This window comes from Apus apus, chromosome 2 (assembly GCF_020740795.1).
Source record: "Apus apus isolate bApuApu2 chromosome 2, bApuApu2.pri.cur, whole genome shotgun sequence".
NCBI classification, from domain to species: domain Eukaryota; kingdom Metazoa; phylum Chordata; class Aves; order Apodiformes; family Apodidae; genus Apus; species Apus apus.
Genome location: NC_067283.1, coordinates 22,910,209 through 22,938,034, shown reverse-complemented (window position 1 = coordinate 22,938,034; position 27,826 = coordinate 22,910,209). Strand labels below are relative to the sequence as shown.

The following is a 27,826-nucleotide window of genomic DNA, read 5'->3' as shown; positions in this document are numbered from 1 at the left end:
TTTTTGAGAGCTAATGATGAAAAGAATCTCATTATTCTAAGGGACATGCAATTTTAAAAGCATGAATACTGCCAATCTATTTACTTTATTCCTTTATGAAGACAGCAGCAAAGCACTAGCAGGGCATCAGGTTCAACATTTCTTAGTAAGGCCCACTGACCTGCAGAGATTTGGAAGTTTAAAATAAATAATTGTTTCTGATGACATTTCTTTGGTATCTGCTGCCTTGAGTCACGCCCAATCACCAGAGTGTGTTCAGTGGTATTTGAAAATGTTGCTTCTACTGCTCTGGAGCTACTTGCTACATGCACTTACTGTAGTGTACAATTGAAGCATCTCTGTGTAGCATAGCTAGAAGTACATAACATTTAAGGAAATCTTGCATGATATTATAAACAAAGCATTCACTTTAATTTCAAACTGGAAAGATAAATGTTCTTAGTACAGTGATGCTAAATAATTATGACATGGTTTACATCCTGCTTTTGCTCATATGCTGCACACTACACCTTTGCTTTAATGCTGATGTCTTCCCTTTTTGCTTTATGTCACCATTATTTATATCCGTTTGTGCTGCGACACAACTTGATTGTCTGTTTCACTGCGTCGCTACTTCAGGCCAAGAAAATAGAGTATTTTGGTCTTATATTATCTGCCAGTGGTAAATGATGGAATTGTATGTGAGCAAGAGCAGTATACACATCATTCCTTGCTTTCTTTCAGACCTCAGCCATTTTTTATGTTCTGTCAGTCCTTTGTGTTATTTTCAATACAACAATTTGTGCCAATATAGTATCTGTGGTACTCTTGTTAAAAGAACGAGTTGAGAAATGAGATTTTCATGTAGCCTGTCTGGTTGATTCACTAAGTTCCCCAGTTCTAAATAGAATGGCTTGGATGTTGGTGGCTCCAAGTGTATGACATTGACAGTCGTTTCCTGTGGTTTATCCTGTTATTCCCCATTATTTATGGATCATTTTTTCAGGTCCTTTCTCTTGTGACTCCTTTTTGTCTCTTTATTTTACACATCTTTCATTGTCTTCTGATTTCAGGGTCACACTTCCATGCATTTCTGTTCTTGCAATTTCTGACTCTTTATCCATTACAGGTATTCCCATAATTACTTCCTAAATCCACTTCTCCTTCTGTTAACCCTTATTTAATTCACATAATCAGTTCTTTTGTAACCAACAGCTTAATCCCCTGCACAAGGTGGATTAATTCCTCAAGTATGGTTTATCTTCAGTACTGAGTCAGGGAGTTTTCCTTAGGGAAAACAACATGCAACCTGTGATTAAATATTTTATTAAAAGGCAGATACATTAAACTATCAGATTAGGTTGTTATAAGCATCACAGCCAGTTCTGTATCTAACAATCCAGTAGAAACCATGGGGTAATCTAATTTGTAATGAAAACTAATTTAGGAACAAAAGGTATAAGTAAAAGGAGTTAATTAATAGGAACAAATTCTGAAATAATTAGAAGAATCACAGAATCACAGAATTGTCATGGTTGGAAAAGACCTCTAAGATCACCAAGTTCAACAGTCAACTCAGAAAAAAACACCATGCCCATGAGAGCATGTCCTGAAGTGCCACAACTACGCGTTCTTTGAACACCTCCAGGGATGGCGATTCCACCACCTCCCTCAGCAGGCTGTTCCAGTGCCTAACTACCCTTTTGGTAAATAAATTATTCCTAATATCTAGTCTAAACCTTCCCTGACACAATTTCAGGCCATTTCCTCTAGTCCTGTCATTATTTACTTGGGAGACGAGGCCAATGCCTGCCTCACTACAACCTTTTTTTCAGGTAGCTGTAGAGACCAATGAGGACTCCTCTCAGTGTCCTCTTCTCCAAACTAGATAATCCCAGTTCCCTCAGCCTCTTCTGATAGGACTTGTTCCCTAGACCCTTCACCAGCTTGGTAACTCTCCTCTGGACCTGCTCCAGCACCTCAATATCTTTCTTGCAGTGAGGGGCCCAGAACTGAACACAGTACTCAAGGTGTGGCCTCACCAGTGCAAAGTACAGGGGCACAATTACTTCCCTACTTCTGCTGTCCACACTATTCCCGATGCAGGCCAGGATGTCATTGGTGTTCTTGGCCAGTTGGGTACACTGCTGGCTCATGTTTAGCCATCTGTCAATCAACACCCCCAGGTCTCTTTCTCCTGGGCAGCTTTCTAGCCACTCTGCCCACCAAGGCTGTAGAATTGCATGGGGTTGTTTTGACTAAAGTGCAAGACCGGGCACTTCACCTTGTTAAACCTCACACCATTGGCTTTGGCCCATTGATCCACCCTTTTAAAATTAATTATAGGAAAGGCAGTGTGAGAAAATGAAAAATATTCAACAAGAAATAAAAAAAAGCCCTGCTCATCGGGAGCAGTTACAGTCAGAGTGGAAGTAATTTTGGGGAGTATGAGCAGGAACATACACTGCAAAATCAATCTATATCATAAAGCTAAGAAAGTGTGGAGCTATAACAGAAATTAGAGAATGTAATAGATGGCACAGGCATAAGTAACAGTAAGAAAATCACTGATTTCAGAAGAAGCAAGAGAAATGTGTCTTTAAGGAAAAAGATACTGTAATTAACAGTTGAACTATAGAAATGAATTCTTCATTTTAGCTTTGGTTTTCACCTGAAAGAAAACAAGACTTATGCCAGAAATATAGAGCATATACTGTTTCCAAGTGAAGAGAGTGATGTGCTTAAAGCAAAGAGCAGGGGAAATTGAATCAGTATGTGTCGTATGTGTATGGTAGAATAGCGAATGAAATTCCTCAGCATCAAACCCCCCAAAATCCAAGAGAAAAGAAATATTGTGATGAAGCAGAAGTTTCTGACAAAGGGTATGCTGGCACAGATGAACATTCTAAATAACTGTCTAATGGTAATAGTTAAAACATAAAGTGGTAATAGATTTGCCTGAAGCAAAAATAAAAACACATTTCACTGAAATTAAATTAGCAATTTGTGGAAAAATCTGAGAATCTGTTGACCATATGGACTCATGAGCTCAGTATTTTGATTTATATGTCAGAAGCATCCGATCTGACTAGAGATACTAGGTAAATGTTCTGAAGATGGAAAAAGAAATAATACATAATAACCTTCATCTCTAAACATCTCTCTTGTAGAACATTTGAGTATCCTTCATTTTATGCATTTGAATTTTTTCATTTATTTTTGTGTGGTTGCTTATAGACATACATCTTAGAAAATACATAGTTGTTTTCAGGATTGGGCCTTAATTTTACACCCTCGAAATTGCACACACATAACTATTTGTGTCTGTGATAGCTGCTTTTGAGCACAGCACTCTACTGGTACCTAAAAATAGGAGGACAATAACTACCACACATAAAAAATTCCGTCACCACTTCAAGTCCACTTATAAACCAGCTATTTTGGGGGAATCTAACATACCATTTTTTCTCTTGCTTGATTAATTTTTTTTTATCTTTAATACAATACTGTTTCTGGCTTATTTACTGAGGATGTGTTGAATGTGAACATTTTATTAATATTATGCATGTATTTCTTCACAAGAATCAAATCAAGGAGATTTTTGTGAGGTTACAGGAGCAGAATACTCATGGCTGCAGACAGCACCTCTTGCTGAGAGCAAGAAATACTGAGGTCTTTTGCCATGCAAGTTATTTTCTGAGGAGGCCACAGAGAGTACAGACCTTGTGAAAAACCTGGCCCTAAATAAGCAGGCTGTCCCTAGCAGTCAATGCCCTGAAGCAGAGAAACAGGAGAAGCTGCAGGGATGGATGTTTTGTCCATATGGGAGTAAAAGAGGGACAGTCAACCCTATATAGCACAGGAAGAAAGCAGAGACTATACAAGCACACATAGTAGTGGACCTTCATGCTGGTGTAGCCCTTTCTGTCTGATTAATGTGTTCTTACAGCTAAATATAAAATACTTTGTCCAGAAAAAAAGTTTCTTGGTGTGGCTGTGTTTGCTTAATTTCCCAGATCCCAAGGTAAAATCTCTCAGTTATTGATGAATCAGTTTCCTTTCCTCCAAATGGAAATTGTTTGAGTAATAAGAGAGGTGTATCTTAGAGACAAAATATGGGACTTACTTTTCCTCCAATAAACATGCAGATACTGGAAAAAAACTCCTTAAAGTTGAACAAACAGGATCTCAGCACTACATTCATTCCTGGAGCTTTCTCTGTGTTTACCTATCTCTGTGTTTTCTCAGTGGTAGAGGCATTGCTAGCTAAAATGTAAGTGTATTTGCTAGCTTTTATGTTCAACAGGACCTAAATCTCTGCCCAAATGACAGTTTAAATCCACAAGCACCATAAAGGCTTCACAGCAAGTGCCCACAGCTGTATGCACTAAATCAGACTTTCATGCAAAAAATATAACCAAGTGCTAGTATGCATGGATTTAAATACCAAGATACAGGCATGTGCATGTGAACTAGACTAGACTGAAAGTTTTGGTCACCTACTTATACAGTGCTCCCTGCCTCAAGAACACAAAAATGTAGGTCATAGTTTGGGATTCTTGGTGTTTTTTTGGTAGGTTTTTGTTTGTTTATTTGCTTTTTTTTTGTTTTGTTTTGGTTTTGTTTTTGTTTTGTTTTTGTTTTTGTTTTCCACATGAGAGAATGTGATATATTTAACTGGATGACTAAATTTTTATAACAAAACTAGAAGAACTGTTTTGTCATTAGAAACCCCAAGATGGCAATAAAGTCTTGTTTTTCTTTGCTGCTTATTCCCACTATTATAACCACAATTATTATATTGCAGTACATGGAACAGATCTGATTTTCTTCTTTGCTGACATCTAAAAGCCTTGCTGATTGCTAAGGATTATTTATATGAAAATTGAAAGCTCCAAGTACTTGGATGTTAGCTAAATGGATGAATGTTATGCATGACCTGGAGGTATTAAAAGATTCCATTTGATAACATCAAGCACAAAAAGACATCTGCTCAAGTTTATCTTTCTTTTATAGATGCACATGTCTTAACAAGCCTGTTAAAAAATCTATACCTTCATATTATTTTCAGCTTAGCATGTAACATACATCCACATATGTTTCATTTTCAGGCAGCAGACTATATTGATTATCTATATACTTATAATTTTGAACAAATTCACACCAGAACTCTTATCCCTTTCAGAGTTCAGATAGTTTTGACAGAGCCAAGGTAATCAATTCTGATGCAGTTAACTTTTGTTGCAGTGAACAAGGCAAGCAAGGGATAGCAAACATCATTTCCCTTGATGCTTGATGAGAGATACTGCAGATTTGTCAGATGTGCTACTGCCCGTGACTGCTGCCCAGGACTTTATAAAGTCACAGATTCCATAGCAAAGGAAAAACACAAAGGAAAAAAGCTGTTGATTTCAAGTGGGCTAGCTGATATGCACTGGGCCAATGAGACATGTATGCATAGGGTCATATGGTGATGAAAGATTAGTTGGTCCAGGAGAGTCACTCACATTCCCCGCCATATAAATCATGTTAGACCCCTCCATGGCCATTACAGTATTAGAAGATAATGAAAATATAGTCAGGGGAGATCTTTAATGTTCTGTCAAAGTTTTCCTTATATGCATATGTGAGTATTTATGTACCCATATATACACAGTATTTTTATATATACAAGCATGAATGTATGTAGCATGCAGAGACAAAGTCCATCTGAGTATAATGCTTAACTTAACACAGCAGAAAGACCAGATATACAAACAAGGCCAGATTGTCACCATAACATTCTGCAGTTCTCTGAGGACAGGGAATACCATGGCTGGTATGCCAACCTCTAGGTCCAAGACTCAGTTCTTTCCACTTTAACAACTTGTTGAAATAATAGGTAACAAAATGGATCACAAAATTAATTTTTAAAAACCATAATATTAGGAGATTAGAGTAATAATTCTTTGAATAAAATCTGTTTCCTCTGGAAGAGAAATAAAAGACTATCTTCTCTAAACAGCATTGCCACTTCAATACAAATTTTGGAGTTGTAGTACTCAAGTGGGACAACACATGGGAGGACTATGCTGTAATATTACTGAGATGTAAAGAGTCCCTCATTTTCATTTACTCTCCATTAGAAGAATGATACCTAGAACATATCTGCGTGGACTAAAGGTAGCCTCAAATTTTTGCTGGGAAACAGAAAACATACCCTAGGAGAAAGAAGCTTTTCTGGTGGCTACTCTCCCTCCCAGAACAAATATTTTGAAACTAAGCTAACTAAAGCCACAGGAAAACATAAATTAACTTGTTTTATTTGAAGATTACTCTTGCAAAACTAAGAAGAATAAAGGCTCTTCTGTTAGTGACTATAAAAGTCAGAGAAAAGGGCACATCCATACTATTCCTACAGGTAAACTAACGCTGTTCCCAGACTTGGCTGAGTGGTCAAGAAGTGAGAGGGGAGAAGAGACTGAATTACCCTGTCACATCAGAAGGGTAGTGAGCTAATCCTGCACTAACAAACTTGTGAATTACATCTGAAGGGCAGGATGGGGTGAGCTCTCACTGCCAGTTGATATTCTGTATGCGTTGTAGATTTCCACACATACTCAGTACTATGCCTGGCAGCTTTTAAAGCACTTAAATTTACCTAAAAATTTGAAAGAGTTTTATTACTTAAACGTTCCCTTTTATAACGGGAAGTTGCCGAAAACTCCCCCATCCAACAAAGCATTCATAGATGGTGCATCAAGCAGGGTGCTTTATTTTGTGCAAACTGCTCTCTGTAGGGGGAATATGTGAACAGGGGAGGGCACAAATGGATCCACTTGACTTCAGATGCCTTTCTGACAAGTAAAAACAACAGCTCAAGGGTGAAAAAAATTCTTTATGCAGCAAATATGGATTTATAGGCATTAGAGTAACATGTTTAGGATATGGAAAAGCATTTAGTTTGTATTATTATAGCCATTTTTATGGATTAATGGAACGGTGACATGAGGAATTACTTTTGATTTAATACATAAATGCATCAGATTAATCTAGATCTGGTTTGGGAGTGATGGACCAAAAGACTCCCATTAATACCCATGGACAGCTGGCTCTGGGTTGCTTGAATTCAACGGGATGGTTCAGGTAGGCAGAAGTTAGGCAGTTCATTAATGCAGTGCTGTGACAGATGCACAGAGAAAATTCCAATCTGATTTCTCTCCTCTATAATACTGCAAAAGGCATCAGGATTGCTTGCAGTGATAGTGGGAAGTTTTGCCTTTAGTGCTGTTTGTTTTTATCAAGACTTAATATTTTTAGTCCTCTGTGAGAAATACAGGCATTTTCTAAATGATTCATATATTTGCAAGGTAGCTCCTGACCCTCATGCACCCACAACTGTGATCAACCAGAAGACACTAATACCCTGGCAACTTGAATGCACACAATACATGAGAACTTAATGCAATACATTCTATTAAAATTTTGGAGTGTTTAAGTGAATTAATTGTATTTTCTTTCCTTAATGCCAACTGAAATATAGAGTTTGCTAAAACTGGAGGAAAACTAGGGTGCAGAAAGCAGACACAGAAGGATAATAGATATATATGGGTAGGATATAACTACCCCTTTTGGATCTAAAAAGGCAGTACAAACCTAATGACAAAAAATTAACATGTGTTATATTTTCCCAAAAATCAAATATCTTGTTGTTCAAAAGCAGCTGTTATTTTATATTATGTTCTGCATGCAAGGCAAAATATATTCCACCCTTTGAAATATTATGTATGAGACATAGATTTAAACTTCAGAATCATATGCTTTTTTAAAGAAACAAGTAGCTGTTTTTCTGCCCCTGAAAGAGCATGACCAGCTTGAACCAGCATGGTCATATGCTTTCTGAATGCAAAAGATGGACCTTCCCCCTCACTCTAGTTTATAAGTATTTCCACATTTAAATATATCAAATAAAGTATGAATATTGGTATTGAGCACCTATATATGAGCACATATATATATATATATCTATAAAAGCAACCATAGACATTGACCATTCAGTCAGGGCCTTAAAATAAATTGTGGTGAAGATCAAAACAATATTTTACATTTTATTTTAATGAAAAATAGTGTGCTGAAGTGGAAAACATCAAATGTTAAATTGTCTTCTGCTTGAGTGAATTTGGAAACCTCCTATAATCAATGAGTAAGGAAGATGGACTACTGTAACATGCATGGGCATTTGTCAGGTTTACCTGCTTGTGAGCATGGTCATAAGAATTGATGTGGTTGTCAAACTCTTGGTGTTTGTGGTACTGCTTGTCACATAGTTCACAGTAGAAGTTAGCCTTCACATCCTCCAAAGCCTTGGCTGTAGCTTTCTCCTTCTCAGCATAGTCCTGCAAAGGCAGAAACAAAGAAAGACACTGCTACAGATCATGAGCTTGTGCTTCAGCAGCTATTTTTGTCATTCACATTAAGAACACCAGAGTAACTAAGAGTGCTAGATCACCAGGCTCCATCCTAGTATCAAAATACATGGTAAAGAGGCTTTGGTCTTAAGCTGAGTTTAGAAAAATGGCTTTATTTCTTCAACAATCATTCTTACTACTTGTTGTAGGCACTGTAGTGAGAAAATTAGAGAGGAACGGGGTCTAGAGGAATACTTGTCAGGACACTGCCTGTCTCCTGGGCAGGATAGCTGAGCAGTGAAGACATAAGCCACCAGGTGGACGAATACAGGGTTACTCTGTTAACTGTTACAGCACTGTCCCAGTTAGCACCAAGACGTGTTTGGTCTGTCAGGTATTATTGGTCAGAAGGGAGGAACTACTTTGAGTCCGATAGTCTTTTAAGTCCTCCTTTCTAACCTCTTTGAAATATTCAGCAGGGCCAGGCAGCAGCTGGCTATGGCTGGCTGAGATTTCCCTCAGCAGGAGCCTTTTCTGTGCCACCCTGTCCCTTTCCCATGTCTGAGAGAGGGAACACACAATACAGCCCACCCAAACTGAATGTGACTTGTCACCCTCCTGAGACAGACCACAACCGCTGACAAGAGCACAACCTCATGTCCAGGCTCAGACAAATGCAGCTGAAAGCAGGGGGAAAAAAAAAATTAGTTTCTATATAATCCCCCTCCATGTCTCCCTAATGATTCCAATGGGTGCTCTGGAGAGTCAGGTACTTTAATTCCAATATATACTATTAGGGAAAAGAGAAAACTTAAAACATAGGAGGCAAATTTACTGAGCTTCAAGTAATGCACTTAAACAAGGGGTATGTTTTTCAAAATTGGCAGCAGCGTTTTCCAAACTAATCTCTCACAAGGCCTTAATTGTATTGCTATTATAATGATACTTTCTTAAACATTTTATGTTAGAGTTTAAATGACAAACTTCTGACATGGAAAACACAAACAAAACAAAACAATAAGTTAGTAAAAGCCATCCCTTTTCTATTTGTATTGACACATTGGTATTACTTGAGTGTATGCAATATATTGCCAGGGATTGCAGTAATTCTTCATTTGCAGTTTCATCTTACTCACCTAAAGAGATGAGCACCTTCTGCCATCAGGCTTGCCGTGCTATGCAGTCAGTGCTGTCTACTCTCTACATGCTTTCACCACTCTTTCTGTGACACAGAGTATGCCTAACCCAGACATAGCGCACATCTGGGACACCTTGCTCCTTGCACAGCACACTGCCCAGCATTACTCCAGGGATCATGACAGGGCAGAGGCAAGCCTTTGGGCACTGCAAATGAGCACAGATGCACATTTTGAGCCTTTCAGGGGTGGAAGGACTTTCTTAAGGAGTGTCACATGTTTCGGGGCTGAGACTTGACCAAGCAGCAGGGGCGCTAGTTGCCAACATGACACACTGAGCTTCAGACAACTCTGTGCTCTGAGTCCTGCTCTGCCCTGATCTTTAGGTCCATCAGGTTGGTGACAGTAGGCCTTTCTCACACAGTAGTTTAGTGGCTGCTGTTGCTAGTGAAATTAACTTCACCTATACTAGACTGTCTAGAAGTTAGGTATACAGTCTAAGGCAGTATCCTAAGCTCCCTCTGTAAGTAAATCACTCACTGCCAACTGGTGATTCATTCCATCTGTTTCAAAAACTTGGTCTCCAGAGGTGTTCTCTCTCTCTCAAATGACCACTGCAAGGCTCTAAATTGCTAACCTGCCCTACATCCTTAATTATTAGTTTCTGAACTCAGGGATGAACAATACTATATTGTATTTATTTATATTAAATTTGAAATCTCCCCATGAAACTTGCATGAACTGACCTGCTTGAAGACAGGAGGTCAAAGTGAATTTTTGCATCTGAAATTTTGATTTTACATCTTATGGATTATACCAGTGATATGTCAGTCCCTCCCACAGGGCAAACATCCAAATATATCTCTTCCTGCATGTATATGGCTCAGGTGGATTAGTGTACAGTGGTGTATATTCAGATGGGCAACTGTGTAAACAGGTAGCCTGAGATAACACGTCTCTACTTGAGAGGCTGCTCAATTAATGGTAATTAATACTTGCTTGTATTGGGGGGAAAATTATCGCAATCAAATAGTTAAATAGCTTTCATTAGTTACTTAAATCTACAAAGCCCATTAAAAAATTATACTCTTCAGCTTATACTTCAGACTCATTGTTTTGCTAGCATTAATTATTCACTGGGCCTTTGGTATAATTAAAATGCATAAATTAGAATGTGTATGCAATAAGATTAATTATGCAGAGATGTCTTCCCTGGAAGTCAAGTGTTGGGGCCAACATATTTTTATTCTAAACTTGTAAAAATATAAGTTTTGCACTCAGTGGCAGCCAGCCAAAGCATAATTGTTTTTTGTTGTTGTTTTGTTTGGGTTTTTTTTCTGAACTGTCAATTAAATGTTTACAGCCTGCTCCATCTTTGCTTCTGCTGAAGGAGAAGCTTAATTGTTCAGGGCAAACACACCACATTACTCTGTGAAGCACAACTGAAACTGCTGCTTGTGAGTATTCCAAACTGCCAACTTTGTCTTTCTCAGCAGAAATTAATACAGTTCCTTTAGCATAAAGATGTTTTAAAATAGCAACAAGGCAGCTCCCAGGTGCATCCTAAGATAATCACATCTACCTCCATTGGCTTATTGCTTAATTACGCTTGTCTACCATGGCAAAAGATATAATTTCCTGCTTGCTTATCGATCAGGTGCAGGGAAATTGAATGCTACATCACATACTTTAGAGAGGTCATGGATTTTTCTTTCTCTACAAAGGCATAAGAACTTCTAGCACTACAGTAAATTGTGCATAGCCAAATGAATTTTCACATCCAGACTGCTAATATCATCTCCCTCGGACTATAGAGAGCAATGGTCAATTCTAGTATAATAAATGTGACCATGTGAAATAAAATCTGTAGAATTACATCTGTAGAAAACACGTGAGCTTGAACACCTGACTATACCAGTGGAGATACAGGAAAGCAAGAAAGATGCACCAATGTATTTTTTGAACTGGGAACCAGTGTTACTGAATATGTGTGTCACAGTCTCATAAACTTTGTTCTGGATCATGTTACTAATGACATATAGCCTGGCTAAGCATGAACACATACAATGCAAGTTAGCAGTTCTGTCTTTGAGCGATGACATCCCTGATGTCAGGGATGATGCAGTTGTAGGTAAGAACTACTGGAAGCCATGAGATAACGACCTTCTATATTGCTGGAAGCAGATAGTGTACTGTATAAGGATAAATGACTGCAGAATATACTTGAATGCATTTTTCTCCTAGAAGCCTGCAAAACAGTTCCATATTATAGATCGTAATTACATTCACATCAGTTTGGCCCACAGAGGCACATAACTGTAATAAATGTTTATATATTGGATTAATTTCAAAAGAATACTCCTATTGCACATTAGGCTGGAAGTGCTTTCACTTAGCAGCTACTTTTGCAGTATGCTTCTTATTGAGAAAATGCAATTAATGGTATCTGACATTTCATTTTCTAATATAGGGAAAATCAATGAAAAATCCCATGTAACTGAGTTTTCTAGAATGTTGCCACTGACAACTAGTCAATTAGAAATAATTTATTAAATTCAGAGTCTGTAAGAGATATTTAATAGACTGCACAGCCATTAAAGTGTGCTGATTTAGACAAAACAATACCACATTGCCTGCCTCCGTAACTGATAGTAAATGTATCTGCTATGTTCAAATGGACTAAGGTGAAAAGTAGGTCACTTGATACAGTAGAACATTCAGAGGCAGCTTCCTATAAACCCTTGGATTTCTACAAATACAGTGAACTAAATGCATAATGCTTGTGAATAGAACATGAGAAAAATATAGCATTAACCCACTTTTGGTCACCTATTTCTAAATTGAAATGCAAAATTAGTGACAGAACAGCTAACTCACATTAATGCAGAGCTCAGTAAGTGACAGAGTGCTCCCTCTGTGGGGACATAAGCAATCAGAGTTGTTAGAGTTTGATAACTTAAATATAATTCTGTGAACCAGATTAGATATGAATGCAAGTATTAAATGCTGATACAACTACAGAGGTGCCCATAGAGGACTGTTAGACAGGAGGTTAAAGGAAAATTAGGACAAATACAAGCACATGAATAAGCTACAGAATTATATTCTACATTCAAGAATTTTAAGTACATTTTCATTAGTAATTTAGATGACAAAATTATGTATGGAATCCATGAATTATAATAATTAACAGCACAGGGCATACAAATGCTTTAGATACCAGGATTGCAATTCAAAATTACTGTAACAAGCTTGAGATACGGTCTGAAAACAAGATAAAATTCAATATGATATTTGTCAACAGCTGCACTTTGGAGGGAGAAATCACATTCACCAATACTAGATTGTGAATAGCTGAGTAAACACAAATGCAAGGGGAAAGGTCCAGAAGGTTAGAGTGGAAAAGAAATTAAATGAAAGTCAACAATGAAAGTCAAGGCAAATCACATTCTGACATGTTAATAGTAGTGTTATATGTAAGATGCTGAGGATAATGATTCCACTTGATTCAGTATTGGTAAAATGTCAGCTGTAAAATACTATTGGGTATGTCTGCACCAGCAAATAACTTGGCTCCTGCAAGCTGGCTCTCCATCATCCCCACTCCAGGTGTGATAGTTCATTCCCCAGCTTTCATTTCAGAGTAAACCTGCTAGTTCTCCTACAGATAAAAATGAGTGCAGTTCTACAATAACATTCAGTTCATGAACCATACTCTATAGGCAGCAAGGATGAGACTTCACCAGGATCTCCATGCCCTGTAGAGTTTTTCAACAACCGAGCTGCCTGCATTTGCCCAGGCAGCTCCATCGGATCGCCATCCCAAGGCCAGCAACATTCACCTGCCATAAAAATGCATGCAGCAACATGCCACAAAAGAACTACCCAGGCAGTGTTTTAACAGAAGACTGAAATAAATATAACAATTATACCTAAGGTTACCACACAGATCTGAGGAGACTTAGGCCAAGTATGGACATAACCTGCTTGCCCTGGGATGCAGTATGGCTGACAGTTTTTTCTACATCCCTGGGCCTAAGGGATTAGGCCTGCTATTTATGGTAAATAAAAATGCAGATGTACCCTTTGAGGTAGTTTTGGTCCCCACAATTTGAGAACACTATAGACCTACTCAGGAGATCTTTCAGCAGGACAGTAGGGACAAGAGGTTTAAAAGTGAGTGACACGTTTAAATTAAACAAACTAGATTTTAATCTGTATTCCATATTTTTGTTGGATCTTTCATTGTAAGCACCTGAAAATAACTTTTTTTGAAGGAAAACACTGAAGGTCAGGTTGGACAGGGGGCTGAGCAACCTGATCTAGTTGAAGATGTCCCTGATCATTGTGGAGGGTTGGACTATATGACCTTTAAAGATCCCTTCCAAACCTAACCATTCTGTGATTCTATGAAATCTGTAGAACTGCTTGGGCTTGTACAAAACGTCTCTCGGTGATCAGGACTTGCACGTGGAGTGGTTTGAGTGCTCATTCACCACTTCTCATTCACCAGTTCTCGGCATAATGACACGTAACTTTTATGACCTTATATCTTTTCTTCTGGAGCTACAGAAAAATAGATTTTAAAAGATCTCTAAAACTCAGTAGGCAGGTGATAGAATGGAGGAAGTAATCAAAGTACTTGTGTCCACTGTAAAACTTGAGAACCACAGAATGGAATATCAGGATGGTTCAATTAATGAACGTTTCCCTGCATGTTCTCTCTCTGCGGAAAATCAGCTGTGGAGATAGAATAATAAGCAAGTAATTGTGTTCAGCAGCAATAGCCAGCAATACAGAATGTTCTGCTATTCTCCACCTTGAAAACTCCATGCATAGTTTCTGCCAGTGTGGGACCTACAGTGAGGAATTACAGTTTTGTTGCAAAAGAATTTCTTCTTCTTCAAAAGCAGTAAATACCATCACTCTCAGCTGACTTATAGAGGCCAGCTCTTAACTTCTGCAAATAAATACATTCTTCATACTTTTCACACTCAACCAATTACTGCAGCATTTTCAATTATATGCAGTTCCATTTGCTACTAGAATGCTGAGACCTGAGAAGTGCAAAGCTTTTAGCAGGTCCTGCATGCCTTTCTAAGTACAAACCTGCTGGAACTAGTAGGACTGATAAAGAGCTGTAACTGTAAGGAGTCATAACTATTTCTAACTTATTTACTATCAAAATAATCAGTGAAGGTTGGAATCAGCCTTATAGAACATATAAATTCAAAGGAAAACACCAGCAAGGCTATTCAGCTCTTCAGCAAATCTTTTATATTGCTGGTTTGGGTAACTGTATAAGAGACTTGTATTTTGAGATTTTCTGAACACTTTTTCACCTTTATAAATGGACCATGTAACCACTAAAAATCTTTGCTGTGGATATAGAGGGCATTTTTTAAATTCAACTTTTCCTCATTTTCAGATGTCAGTAGAAATTAAGCAGCTACATCTATTAGGTTTTCTGAAAATGGGATCAAGAGTTGACCTTAAAAGGACATTAGTTACCTAACTGAAAGTTAAGTACAAAATTGTGTATGTTAAATTAATCTTAAAAGAAAAAATATAATAAAGTTAATTTGAGAGCTTAGATTATTTTTATTTCAAAGGGATATATTTAAAGTGCTCAAAGGAAGTAATTAGGGACGTGGATGAGCTCAAGAAGTGGGCCCATGTGAACCTCATGGGGTTCAACAAAACCAAGTGCAATGTCCCACACCTGGGTCAAGGCAACACAGAATGCAGAGTTTCCCAAAGAGACAGGGAAATACACTCAAGCATAAAGATAAATGGTACATAAAGCCTTCACTATAACTCAGCTGGAATCCAGAAGTTTTCTCATAACCAGCGGAACATGTTTAAGAACTACCTTAACATTAAAGTAGGAGGTATCATGTTAAGAAGATGCATGTCACACTTTTGAAGGGGAATATATGATGTGGTTTGGTTGATTATGCTAATAGAAAACTAAACTTGATTTGAACATTTAGGAACATCTCCAGTTAGAGAATCACAAGATCATCAGAGTTGGAAGGGACCTCTAGAGATAATTTAGTCCAACTCCCCTACTAAAGCAGGATCCCCTAGAGCACATTACACAGGACTGCATCCAGGCTGGGTTTGAGTATCTCTGGAGAAGGGGACTCTACAACCTCCCTGGGCAGCCTGTTCCAGTGCTCTGTCCCCCCCACTGCAAAGAAGTTTTTTCTCATATTTAAATGGAACTTCCTGTGTTCCAGCTTGTGCCCTTTCTAAATCTGCTTAATGATACGTGATGCTGCCTGATTTTTTTCCCTGAGCTCCACTGTTGGTCTATGTCCTCTTTTAGTGCTATGATTGGCATTTGACTTATTATTTTGAAAGTATTTCCTAGGTATGAAGTAATTAAATAACAATTTCCAAATACGAACACTGTCATTAAGGAAAAAGTAAAAATGTATGTAATTCTGTAACTAGAGCAACAGCCTCCAAAAGATGAAGGGTTGTGACTCCAGGACAAGCTTAGAACCCAAAGGGTGTCAGAAGTGTCAGAGCTGTAACAGAGTTGTAGAAGCTGAAACAATTTCTGGGGGAACAGTGGAAAAAAAATGATATTTTTTTTTTTTAAGTTAGGATTATATTCTTGACATTTAAAAGTAAATTCTAAGAACCTCACAGGTAAGACCCAAAAGATGGAAAATTATAGAGGGTTTCAGGATGTTTCCAGCTATTCTGCAGATACGGTGACTGGTGTGACTGCTGTAAATCTAGACTCTACTAGATCTTCAATGAAATTATATTTCAATATGACTATCATAGAATGTAGATAGAATAGAAATGCTTTTTTTCTAAGTCAGACAGAAGCACTGTTCCTGTAATGCTGAAAAAAAAAAATACAGCAGTCACTTTTTCCTTATAAACCCACTTCTCTGCACAAATCTGAATCCTTCAGTGAATCTGATTGTGACGTTATTGTCTGCCTCCTATTTAAAGCCAATTCCTTCAATTTGTTCATTATTGCCTACTACTTTCTCTCTCCTCCTCTCAAGTAATCATTTCTTTTACTGCTTTTCTGATGATTGAGGAATTATCAGTTAATCTGAAGAGTTAGTCCTCCATTTATCTCTTATCATTCTCATTTTTTCAGTCGCAATTTTTAGAGCACAATACATGTCCCAGCACTGCATTTAATAGATTGTGTGATGGTGTATTTCTTTGTCTGAAACCTCTTTTCAGATTAAACCTACATGACACAATTTGAGATCTTTTATATTTTGACCTGACAGCTTCTTCTACAGAACACAACAGAACTTAACTTATATGCAGTGTATTTCAAAGCTTTATACCAAATGTAGCAAATATGAAAAGTGCTAAAAGCACTTTACAATAATGATATTGATCATGGAGTAACTATGTAGGAAAATACAGTATTTGTTATGAACACAGGAATAATTATCACACAGCTCATCTATGGCTGTTAGAACCTTTTTTTATTGATTTTTTTTTTTAAATAAAATACAGGGTAATCGTATCAGATAACATTTTATAGTCTTTAATACCAATAACATTAAACATTTATGCCCTCTCGCTTTTAATATTGTTTGATTCTTTCTTTGCAGATACCATAATATTAAAGTCAGTTCATGTAGACTAATTCAATATCATAAATGATGCAATATGATGTTTAATATCAGAGATCAATGCTCATAGCAACAGAGAATAATTGTTAATTTTATTATAAAATATTAATAAACTTTTAGTAAATCCAGGTTGGTCAATTTCTTTTCTTACATGATGTACATTTGCAATCTACTTCAGAAAAATGTCTTACAAAGGTAAGCATTAACCATACATTTGAATTATAACTATACTGTTCACTGTCTCTCAAAACTTCCCCGTAAAATGCTGCCTCTCATTGCATTTGATGACATGTTTTTAACCAGCAACCAAGATGTTTCTGCACATTAGCTTTTCATGCATCTCATTTCATTTTTTCCCATCAGTAGCCCAAAACATTGATTTATGAAAGCTTTGGCTTTCTTCAGCACTAGAGGTTATCCAAGTGAAAAAGAAAGAATTCCAAATTGTTCTATAAAGTCCAAATGGAAAAAGGAAGGTTATTTATACACACATATATCCCTCTTCCTCTGCTCCTCCCCAAATACAGTCATGCGAGTTGAAATATTCTATATACTTCTTTTTATTAACTCTGCAGTTTATACATGCTACAATTCCACTGGTCTCACCCAAAGCAATTGATCTACCAAATTAATGTGTAATATTTGCATTCTGATTGATTGAAAAAAAATGCATGACAGGAAGAGAAAGAGGGGATAGGATGGAAGGGTAAAAGGAAGGATGGAACAGTGGGTGGAATGAAGGAAAAAGTAGAAGGATGGAAGTAAGGAATACTTTTTGAGCTCTATTTTAGCCAAATATTTATGGCTTGAAACTCACCCTAGAACACACTGAGCAATTAAAAGTAATTCAATTTCGAAATACAACTGAGCACTCAAGTTGCAGGTAAGTGGCACCATTATGGCAATTTCCAAAGTAAAGCTCTCTTCCATTCCAGGCTCAAAAACCACCATATGGGAATAATTTCCTGGTAATATCACCTGCACCCAAAGGGAAACAATTGTTTTCCAAAAATTACTTCTATGTTACGACTTAGGAGTATATACAGTAGTTACTGACATAACTAAAGAATTATGAATACTTCATTGTTGACATTATTGACCAAATACATTAATTCAGTCTTCATCCCGCACCTCCGGACTTAAAATTGAATTAACTAATCCAAAAAATGTTCAGTGTCTACATTCTTGCATTCCATCTTCTGTTCCAACCTTGCTCTAGCAGAGACTTTTCAGTAGTGATGCTAATTAATCAGCTGTGAGCTTGCAATGTGTTTGTTTCCTTATTCATAGAAAATAAAGACATTTTGGTCAGAATGTATCATTGGAGCAAATTCCTGACCCTTGTGAGAATGTGGAGAAACCCTCATTCTAGTCATACCCTCTTGGAAAGGTCCCTCCCCAGAAACTGGGTAACAGCACACCAGAGAAGCAGCCACCTCCATCTTCAATCCAGGTCTAGCACAGTCCAGCATGGCTGGAGCCAATGGAAGTTTTGCTACTGATTCTAATGGGAGCATAAAATCCAGCTATAACAAGCATAGTAAATGGAAAAACAAAAAATCAAAATAGAAGATGAAATTTAAATCCAGGGGGATTTCCCGAGATTGTTAAAGTTATTAAAAGAGAGGGTAAGCATATTCTTGCAGAGACAGATTCGAAAAAAACCCCAAGATGTGGAAAGGGAAAAGAATACCACTTTTTAATCAAAGACTACATTTTTTCTGCTGTTATGTTTGAGTATCAGACTAATATGGTACCAAATGTATAGCAAACATCTATTGTGCTCTTTAACATGGTTGTTCAAGACATCAACAAACATGATTGTTTTCATTAGGAATAGCATTGTAGAATACAACATGTGAATTAAAATAAATATGTCAGTGTCTGTGGCACAAAAGATATTAAATAGATACTTTGTTGAACAAATAAAAGATGATCCATCCTCATGTCCCCTCTAATGAGTGACCTGTATGACATACAGTTAATTGTGTCACAAGTACCTGGTTGGGAGTACATTACCTAGATCTAATGAGCACTTCTAGTGCTGCTGTGGAGACCTGAAGCTTTCTGAGGCAACAACTCAAGCAGCTGATTAGAGTTTGATGCTGTTTCATGAGGCCTCCTGGGGTGTCAATTAATTCCATGATCTTACTGAACATAGTGCAACATTAGAGGTTCTTGTTTTCACAAAAATATGCTCAGCTGATGCATCTCAACTTGAGAGAATATTTCTGGCTTCAACATCACTATTATAAATACAAATGAGTAGTTCTTGACTCCAAGAATACCACCATCAAACTTTCTATGTTACCGTGTCACATTTCTTAAGAGCAACTCTTCTTAAAAACTGGCCAAATTTATATCCATTACAGACTCTATGCATTATTCCTTATTTTTGAGCGGTGACTCTGCATTGAATGTTTAATGATTGCAATGCTGCATAGGTGAACAGAAGTACTTTGTAACTTTTATTTTAGATAACCTGCTAGCACAACCACCTCTTGTATAAAATGGTGCATAATCTTATTAGATAACAGATTTGACAGTGCATTTCCCTAATGAATATGAATACAGAGTGTGAGGCCTCTAACTCTTGATCTAATTAAAATAGATGACTCAATGAATTAACGATGAGAGGATGACATTTCCATCCAGTTTTTAAAACCCACATAGCAAACTGCCTGTTCTTGAACAAAATACAACAAAAAAACCCTGCTTATCATCTCTCTGCCTTGCTGTTGTTTTCACAGAATCACAGAATGACAGAAGTGTCAGAGACGAAAGGGACCTCTAGAGATCATCTAGTCAAACTCTCCCGTTTAAGCAGGATCCCCCAGAGCACATTACTCAGGGCTGCATCCAGGCGGGTTTTGAATATTTTGGGAGAAGGGGACTCCACAACCTCCCTGGGCAGCCTGTTCCAGTACTCTGATTCTCACTAGAATAATGTATGGCTACATAACTGTATATATGGAGGCAGAAGCAAACAGAGAGTAATTTTTGTCTGGACAATGCTCTTAGACCTGTGGTTTAGTTTTAGATAGTCCTGTAAGGAGCAGGGATTTGGATTCAATGATCCTTAAGGATCCTTCCAAGTCAAAATATGATATGATTCTACTATTCTAGTGGCAATGTAGTCCTCTAGTACCTAGCAACTTCATTGAATGGCTACAGCATGCGAGGGTCCCAGGGCCACACACAGTGTGTTGTGTAACATTATGAATATGCCTATAATGAATATGGATGTAATTTCTAAACCAAGGGATAACTCAGACTGAGTTGGTACTTACAAAATGAATGAAAACTTTAACAAAGAGTCAATGAGGCTAGTCAGAGAAAAAACAACTTTGCATAGCAAGTATATTAATAAGCTTAGGGGAGCTATATGATTTCGTCTTCTGTTAATTAATTCCCTTCTGCACAACCTCTCCACTGCCTTTGTCTCGAAACTTCATTGTTTTGTATACATCCCATTGACCCTTCACTGCTTCCATTTTGATTTAAAGCAACTTATCCCGGTACATTTCCATCACCAGTGGTTTTGGTCTACTGCACTTAACTTTCATCCCTGAGCAGCTGTACGCTACACTGTCAATATACTGGCAGGAAAATCCAACAGAAAATTGGCCATTATAAGATCTGATGTGTTAACATGAAGCTGAATTCTTCTGAGCTGGCTCACACTAATACCAGCAGCTGTCTGACAGTTTATGCACTCTCAGTAGTGCAAGTATTCACAACCATTCCACACACTTGTGGGGAGAAACACAAGTACACCCTAAAAATGTTCAGGGAATAACATTTTTGTCGTGTTTCATTGCCTGTACTTAGAGATATTCTCCTCCTGTTGTAATAGAAATGCACTGTGCTGCGTGAAATTACTAAAGCAGAAGTTCTGACTCAATTCATTAGGGCTATGACCATTTGGGAAGCAAGTCTATAGTGATTCAAAAACCATCAGGCCTTAATTTGCATCATGACAGGAGTGACTAAGTGAGAGTCAAACTTCATATTAGCAATTATTTCTGTTCTGCAGGTTTTCTTTTTCCCCATTTGAGACGAACAGACTTCTTAGATGCTGGACACCAAACAATATTCAGTGACCTCTATTTAGTAAACTCGTTATTAATTCAGTAAAAGTTGTTTTTGTATATTCAAAACAACCAATTCTGTTCTAGTAGGATAACTGTGACAAGTTTTGCAGAAATTACTCTGTATGTTTTATAGAGGGATATAAAAAAGGAACTATGTTCATATGGGATTTATGTGGTTATCTCTTTCTTCATTTCTAAGTCTGTTTGGCATATGGTTGCATAAGCTTATATTTAATATTAAAAACATTATTCTGAAGCTTGACTGACTTCTGCACTGAATGCAGTGCTAGGGCTTTGGTCTCACCATTCTCAACTTTGCAGCATGGATCATGTATGTGCCTTGCTGCATCTGAAACCTGTAGAGCTGAATTAGGCATCACAGCTGCATAAAGTGATCCCAACAAAAATCCAGCATGTTGAATGAGACACTGTTAGGAAACACCAAGAGAAAAAAACCAGAACTTTATGTGTCCTCCCTTCAGGGATTTGGATGCCTTCCTGGAGTTAGATAGCTAAGCATTTCCTCACAAAGTTCTTGGCTTCTCTTTCGTGTCTTCACAGGGTGAATTTGCTGATTGAGTTGGGAACATGGCACTGTATTTTTTCATGTCCCTTTTCTAGCCCATAGCAGGGCAGAGGAGCTCAGTAGAGCACTGTGTACTTGTAGCAGAACGGAAAAAGCAAAGGCAAGCAGTGAGATGACATTAATAAGATTTGTTTGCAGGTCTGCAGTTTTGCCAGGAAGAGCACCCCATGTTGCAGCCTTAGTCCAGTGAACTGAACGACTATATCTTCAGTAATCTTAGTGAGGGAAGACATCTAGAAAGCATGGAAGAATATGACATGGAAGATGAATGGAAAATAAAGGAACAAATTACAAGGCATCAGAGAAAATGTGGAAAGAGAAAATATAACTATGGAAGATGACAGAAAAAAACACTTCATACTAATTACCTAGGTGAAGAAAACCTCCAGCATATTGATATACATGCTTCAACCCTTCTGTCTATTTAGTTTATATTGTATGGAAAGTTTATGTAATATAGTATATATAGTATAACTATAAAACTATACTGCAATTCTAATATAAGGTACATGCTACATAAATAGTATATTATATAGTTTTACGATTACAATATTAATAAAATCATGTAATGAGATACAATCTACTGTACTGTTCTCAGCACTGGTGAGGCCACACCTGGAGTATTGCATCCAGTTTTGGGCACCTCAATTCAAGAGAGATATCAAGGTGCTGGAGCGAGTACAGAGGAGGGCAACGAAGCTGGTGAAGGGCCTAGAGAATCAATCTTATGAAGAACGCTTGAAGGAGCTGGGAATGTTTAGTTTGAGGAAGAGGATGCTGAGGGGAGACCTCATCAGTCTCTACTACTACCTGAAAGGACATTGTAGAGAGGTTGGTGCTGGTCTCTTCTCACAGGGAATTAGTGACAGAACAAGAGGGAATGGCTTCAAGCTGCAACAGGGGAGGTTTAGACTGGACATTAGGAAATTTTTTTTCACAGAAAGAGTGCTTAGACACTGGAATAGACTGCCCAGGGAGGTGGTTGAGTCACCATGCCTGGATGTGTTTAAGGATCATTTGGATGTGGTGTTGGTGGATATGGTTTAGGGGAGAACTTTGTAGAGTAGGGATGATGGTTGGACTCGGTGATCCCAAGGGTATTTTCGAAACTGAACAGTTCTATGATTCTATGAATGCTATATATAATATCAAGGTAATGCTACTATTAGTATAACATTGATAAAATAGTATTACCAGTATTTGGTTTATTATATTTTATACTTAAAATTAATATCTGATATTATTATATATAATCTAAATGTAATAAAACAGACATATATTGTGTGAGGTGGCTACTATTATTTCAAGTCACAATATTTTGTTACACATCCAAGTTTCTGTATTAAAGATGTATTTTTAATTTCTGTATTAGTATCCTTCATACAGCATTGTGTCACTGAGGATAGACAACCTACATTATGAACTAAAAACTGAACTCAGATTCATAAGTGGGACTTTACAAGAAACAGAAGTTGGCATCACTAAATCTTAATTAATGTTGCAACACTATTCTATGCCATAAGGAGAAATACTGTTACTACTATCTCTGCTACTAACTTGGCTCTGCTAATGAGCTGCAGTTTTACAAATCACTCCAAGTAAACCTATGGTTCCATCAATTCACGCATAGTATTAATATCTTGTAATTTACAGCAAAGTGCAGATTTTATGGGAACAAGTATTTTAGATTAGTTTGAATGTACAAAATTCTTGTTAGCAAGATTTTTGCTTCTATTATCAGTTCTGACAAACATCTTTTTGCAGTTATTTTCATTTTTAATTAAGATGTTGTAAAAGAGGAGACTAGTTACATTAATGACAGTTTATAACAAGTTACATATTTTAAGAATAACGACATTTGTCCCTTGTTTCTCAGTTTCAGATTTTAACTCAGTCTAATAACAGATATCACAATTTGCAGTGCTGCTCAGGATAAACATGCAGAGGTCAATGAACTGAAGTAATTTCTATAACAGTTACTTTTAAAAAAAAATTCTATTCATAAAACTGATACTTAAATCCTGGCAATCCTTATCTCAGCTATTCAAGATATACTGTTCTAAAACAAGCACTTGCTTGGCTATGCATGCATAATAAACCTTCTTACTGAATTTGCTTCTCCTCACCACTTCTTCTTTTGCAAATGTAATACACACGTGCATGCAGAATAGGATAATGAAATTAATATCATGCTTATATTTCCCATAAACAAAAAAGGAGCCAGGGTACAGTAAAAGAATGGAAAACTAAAGTGACTAAGCAAACAAGATATTAATACAACAGGCACACCCCATTTTGTATATTACTTGTACTTCTGCCCATCAGTTTATCATATATTGAACCAAAAAATGTATTTTTTAACACTAACTGCTCACCAAGACATTTTCTGAAGCCACTTTGTTTCTCCTCACATCTTACATTTTATAATTAGTTGTACTGCCATGAAATATAATGATGTGATACTGGCATCTAATTTTGGATGAATAGAAAACCTGCTTATGATTCTCTGCACTCCCTTGAGCAAAAATTAGGAGCTTGACTAGTGCTCTGCACTGGGATGAATTCTATTTAGAGTGAGTGTCCGTGTGCAGATTATGGAGAGATTTTCAAAGTTACTGGAGGAAGGGAAATTTGCATCTGCATGTTGTCTGACTGCACCACAGATTTAAGTGGAATATAAGCTCTTTTTTCCCCTTTGTTTGCAAGCTCTAGCAAAAAAAAGGAAAAAAAAAAAAAAAAAAGCAGATGGGAATTCTGAGTATTCTCATGCACAACAGTGGACCCCTGTCTTTGCTTCATCTTGCTTTTATTAAAATAAGACTTTTTGTCTTCTGGTTTCTTGAATTGTCAAGGGCTCTTGGGGCTGGTTGGAAGCTAGGAGCCTAACAGCTGCTGACATCCTTCTATCAGATTCTGGAACCTCATGCTGAAGTACAGTGTAATCATTTCTCTGGTATAAAAGCACCTGTAGACAATTTCAGCTACAGCACCTCAAACATGGAGAGGACTCAAGAATCTTAAGGCAAAAAAAAGGAAATTAAATGCAGGGTAGCAATGAAAAAATTAAAATATCTAAGTTTGCGGTGATGTGTTTTATTTCCTTTTTTTCTTTGTTTATACTAGAAATAAAAATCAGACCTCAAGCAAGGCTTCTTCAGAGAGTGTGACTGTCTCTGCATTAGTATTTTTGATCAAAACAGTAGAAAGCTTTTGAAGGTAACCTAAAAGCCTCCTCCGCTTCCTGCATGTTGGTTTTGGTTCACTGAGCAGCTTCAGTGCACTCCACTGGCTTTTTTCAAAGGGAAACTACAGGAGAAGACCTCCCCCGAGTGCATGCCAAACATGCTCCAACCCCTAAGGGAAACATAAAGGTCTAAACTAATGACTTATCCTGCAAACACCTTTGAGCCACAGATGTGGTGAGGACAACTGCTCCAAGTGAGCAGCCTAACTCTTGTGCAGAACCAAGCCTCTGAACTGCAAGGTCTATGTAGATACCTCATAACCAATTGTTTCAATTCACACACTCACTCCTACTGTACTGAATTATTTGTTAATGTAGACAAGGCCTGGCTGCTTCCTAGCCAGAGCAGTCTAGGATCCCAGTTTTGCAACTTCCCTTTACAGGTGCTCTACAAAATTTAGCCCTGATTGACCTGAGCTGAGTAAAGCCCGAAGGTTTTGCTACACATCAGTAGGCCATTTATCAGCATACTATATGATACAGCACTTCCTTGGTCAGCAACTGGATTGTTAGGCTTCTATATATCATCGTAGAATCATAGAATGGTTTGGGTTGGAATGGACCTTCTCCCTGAATTTGAGGGCTTTATTGTTAAAACTGGTAACAGTAGCTTTCTGAGTTATGTTAATACAAACTCACTCCATAGCCCATCCATTAGCCTGCATCCAGGCTGTCATCAAGGAGATGGGGTCAAACGTGAGGGTTGTCCTGTGCAGAAGTGAAATATGTGTGCACAGTAGTAAGCCTGCACAGTCCATCAGTAACCAGTAGTTTTAAAACAGCAGTGAAAAGAAAATGAGCCTCCGAAGTGAATTTCATCCCTCTTGCATTCAAGAAAAGTGTCATCTATAACTTATGCATTAAGGTCACTATGTTTAAGGACTGATTTTTCTTTTCCATCAAGGAGACACCAAATATAGCTTAGGTTCTATAAACTGAACATTTTGATAACACTGCAGTCAGGTCAATTGAAGCAGAACTGTGACAGAAACATTATCAAGCATCATTTCAATAGCATGTGGCTGTCTTCCAGGGGTGCAAATATCATTACAGTGTAGCAAAGTAGCCTATGAACTGGATTATCTGAACAGTCCTTATCAGCACTCAGGAAACTACTATCAGTGACTGTGACTTCACCTGCCTGAGTGGTTTAAATGTCCTGCCTTTCTTTACTGATAACACTTGGCACCACTTGCAGACTGAATGCATGACTTTGTTTGATCTAACTATAGAACCATAACAATTTTTGAGAGAGAAGAAAAGACATATACTCTAGGTCATCTTGTCCATCTCCCTGTAACTGCATGACAGTTGCATGCTCATATACCTTAAAGGTATTAGAATAATACATTTTTTGCTCTTCTGTGCTTTTTTGTTGGATTTATTTGGTGGATTTTCAGTCTTGGAGCAGCTGAGTTCCCAATAGCAATGGTACTGTAGTCTTTACATAGGGCAAATATCAGTAATTAGTTTTGAGAGAAGAATAAGAAGAGAGGTGGTATTTTTAGAACTGTTTGAAAGATTTTCTTCTGGGGTTTAATCTCTCCAGCACAGGATGTCTGTGGAGTAGGACATTTTGGCTTGGTATGGGCAGGCACTTGTCTGCAGTTCAAAGCTGGAATGTGGCTCGGAGACAGCCAGAAAACGTATATTGCCAGGTGGATTTTGAAGTGAATCAAGACAAAGAATGGTTTAGAGTCACATTCTCATTAACCAAATTGTTCTTTCTGTCCTCTTAGTTTGTTTTAGAATATACACAGAAAATATATGTTAAATCTGCTATATATGCCGTTATACAACATTAGCTCATAGACAAAAAATAATTTGTTGGATTAATTTACACTTTTTTTTCTATTCCTGCATACTTTCTTAATCGGAGCAGTGCTGTAGTAGTCATTTGATTGTTACTATAGCACTAATTTTACCCTAGTTACAGGAATGGACTTTCACTAGCTACAGACTTGCACAGGGTGAATTCTGATGTAAATAATCATGTACCATGCATTCTGTGAGTAGATGGTAGGGCATAAAATTGATATATCTATAACAACATCTAATTTATCTATTTATTTTTTTAAAATGACCAATAAAATGCCATCACTGGCTTAGAATTGTATCCTCAGATTTATCTGACGCCACCAAGGAGCATATTACAGTACATTATCAGCCTGTAGAGTCACCTGCTATGTGTGCACAGTAGTAAGCTTGCACAGTTCCACTAGCTTGCTCAGTTTAGGCACAAAACCATCCAACTGCAAATTCAATACCAAGGCAAGAAAAGCTAGAAAAAAGATGCTGGCCTTCAGTACCCACAGCGCATTTCTGCACTCTACTTTCCATTATCCTGAAGGACATTCTCATTATCAGCTCCAAGAAAAGTTTTCCTAAGAGCAGTGAGGCAAAAGGTACTGCAAGGATGCTCTCTCCTGTAGACTGCCAAAGCATTGCATGCAGATGAGTAGCAGAAGATGACTTGAACAAGACAGTGATACTGAGCACAAATCTGTGTAGTCCTTAGTGCAGGCATTTAGAAAGGCATTCATTTCGCGAATAAAATACTTCAGGGCAAGTGTCTAAATGTGCAATGTCTAGACCCTCCAATGTATAGTCACTTGAGTTCTGAGATTTGATTCTGCCACCCAGTGTTACCTGATATGTCCTTAGAACAGCTCTGTAAGAGCATCAATCTGCTTTAGATCCTATCTACCAGCCATGCAGTAGCTTTTAGCCTAGATGCTGACAAGGGCAACTGCATCTAATATCTTGTCAGCTGAGCAA

General features: G+C 37.5%; 1 protein-coding gene across 1 annotated transcript in view; it reads right to left on the bottom strand.

The window, feature by feature from the left end:
• Window positions 1-27,826, bottom strand: part of ZNF804B (zinc finger protein 804B) — a 226,151-nt gene that overhangs the window by 20,858 nt on the left and 177,467 nt on the right. Inside the window, exon 2 of the mRNA XM_051610819.1 lies at window positions 8,211-8,354. Within this exon, the coding sequence (XP_051466779.1) occupies window positions 8,211-8,354 (144 nt within the window). The remainder of the gene's footprint in view (window positions 1-8,210; window positions 8,355-27,826) is intronic.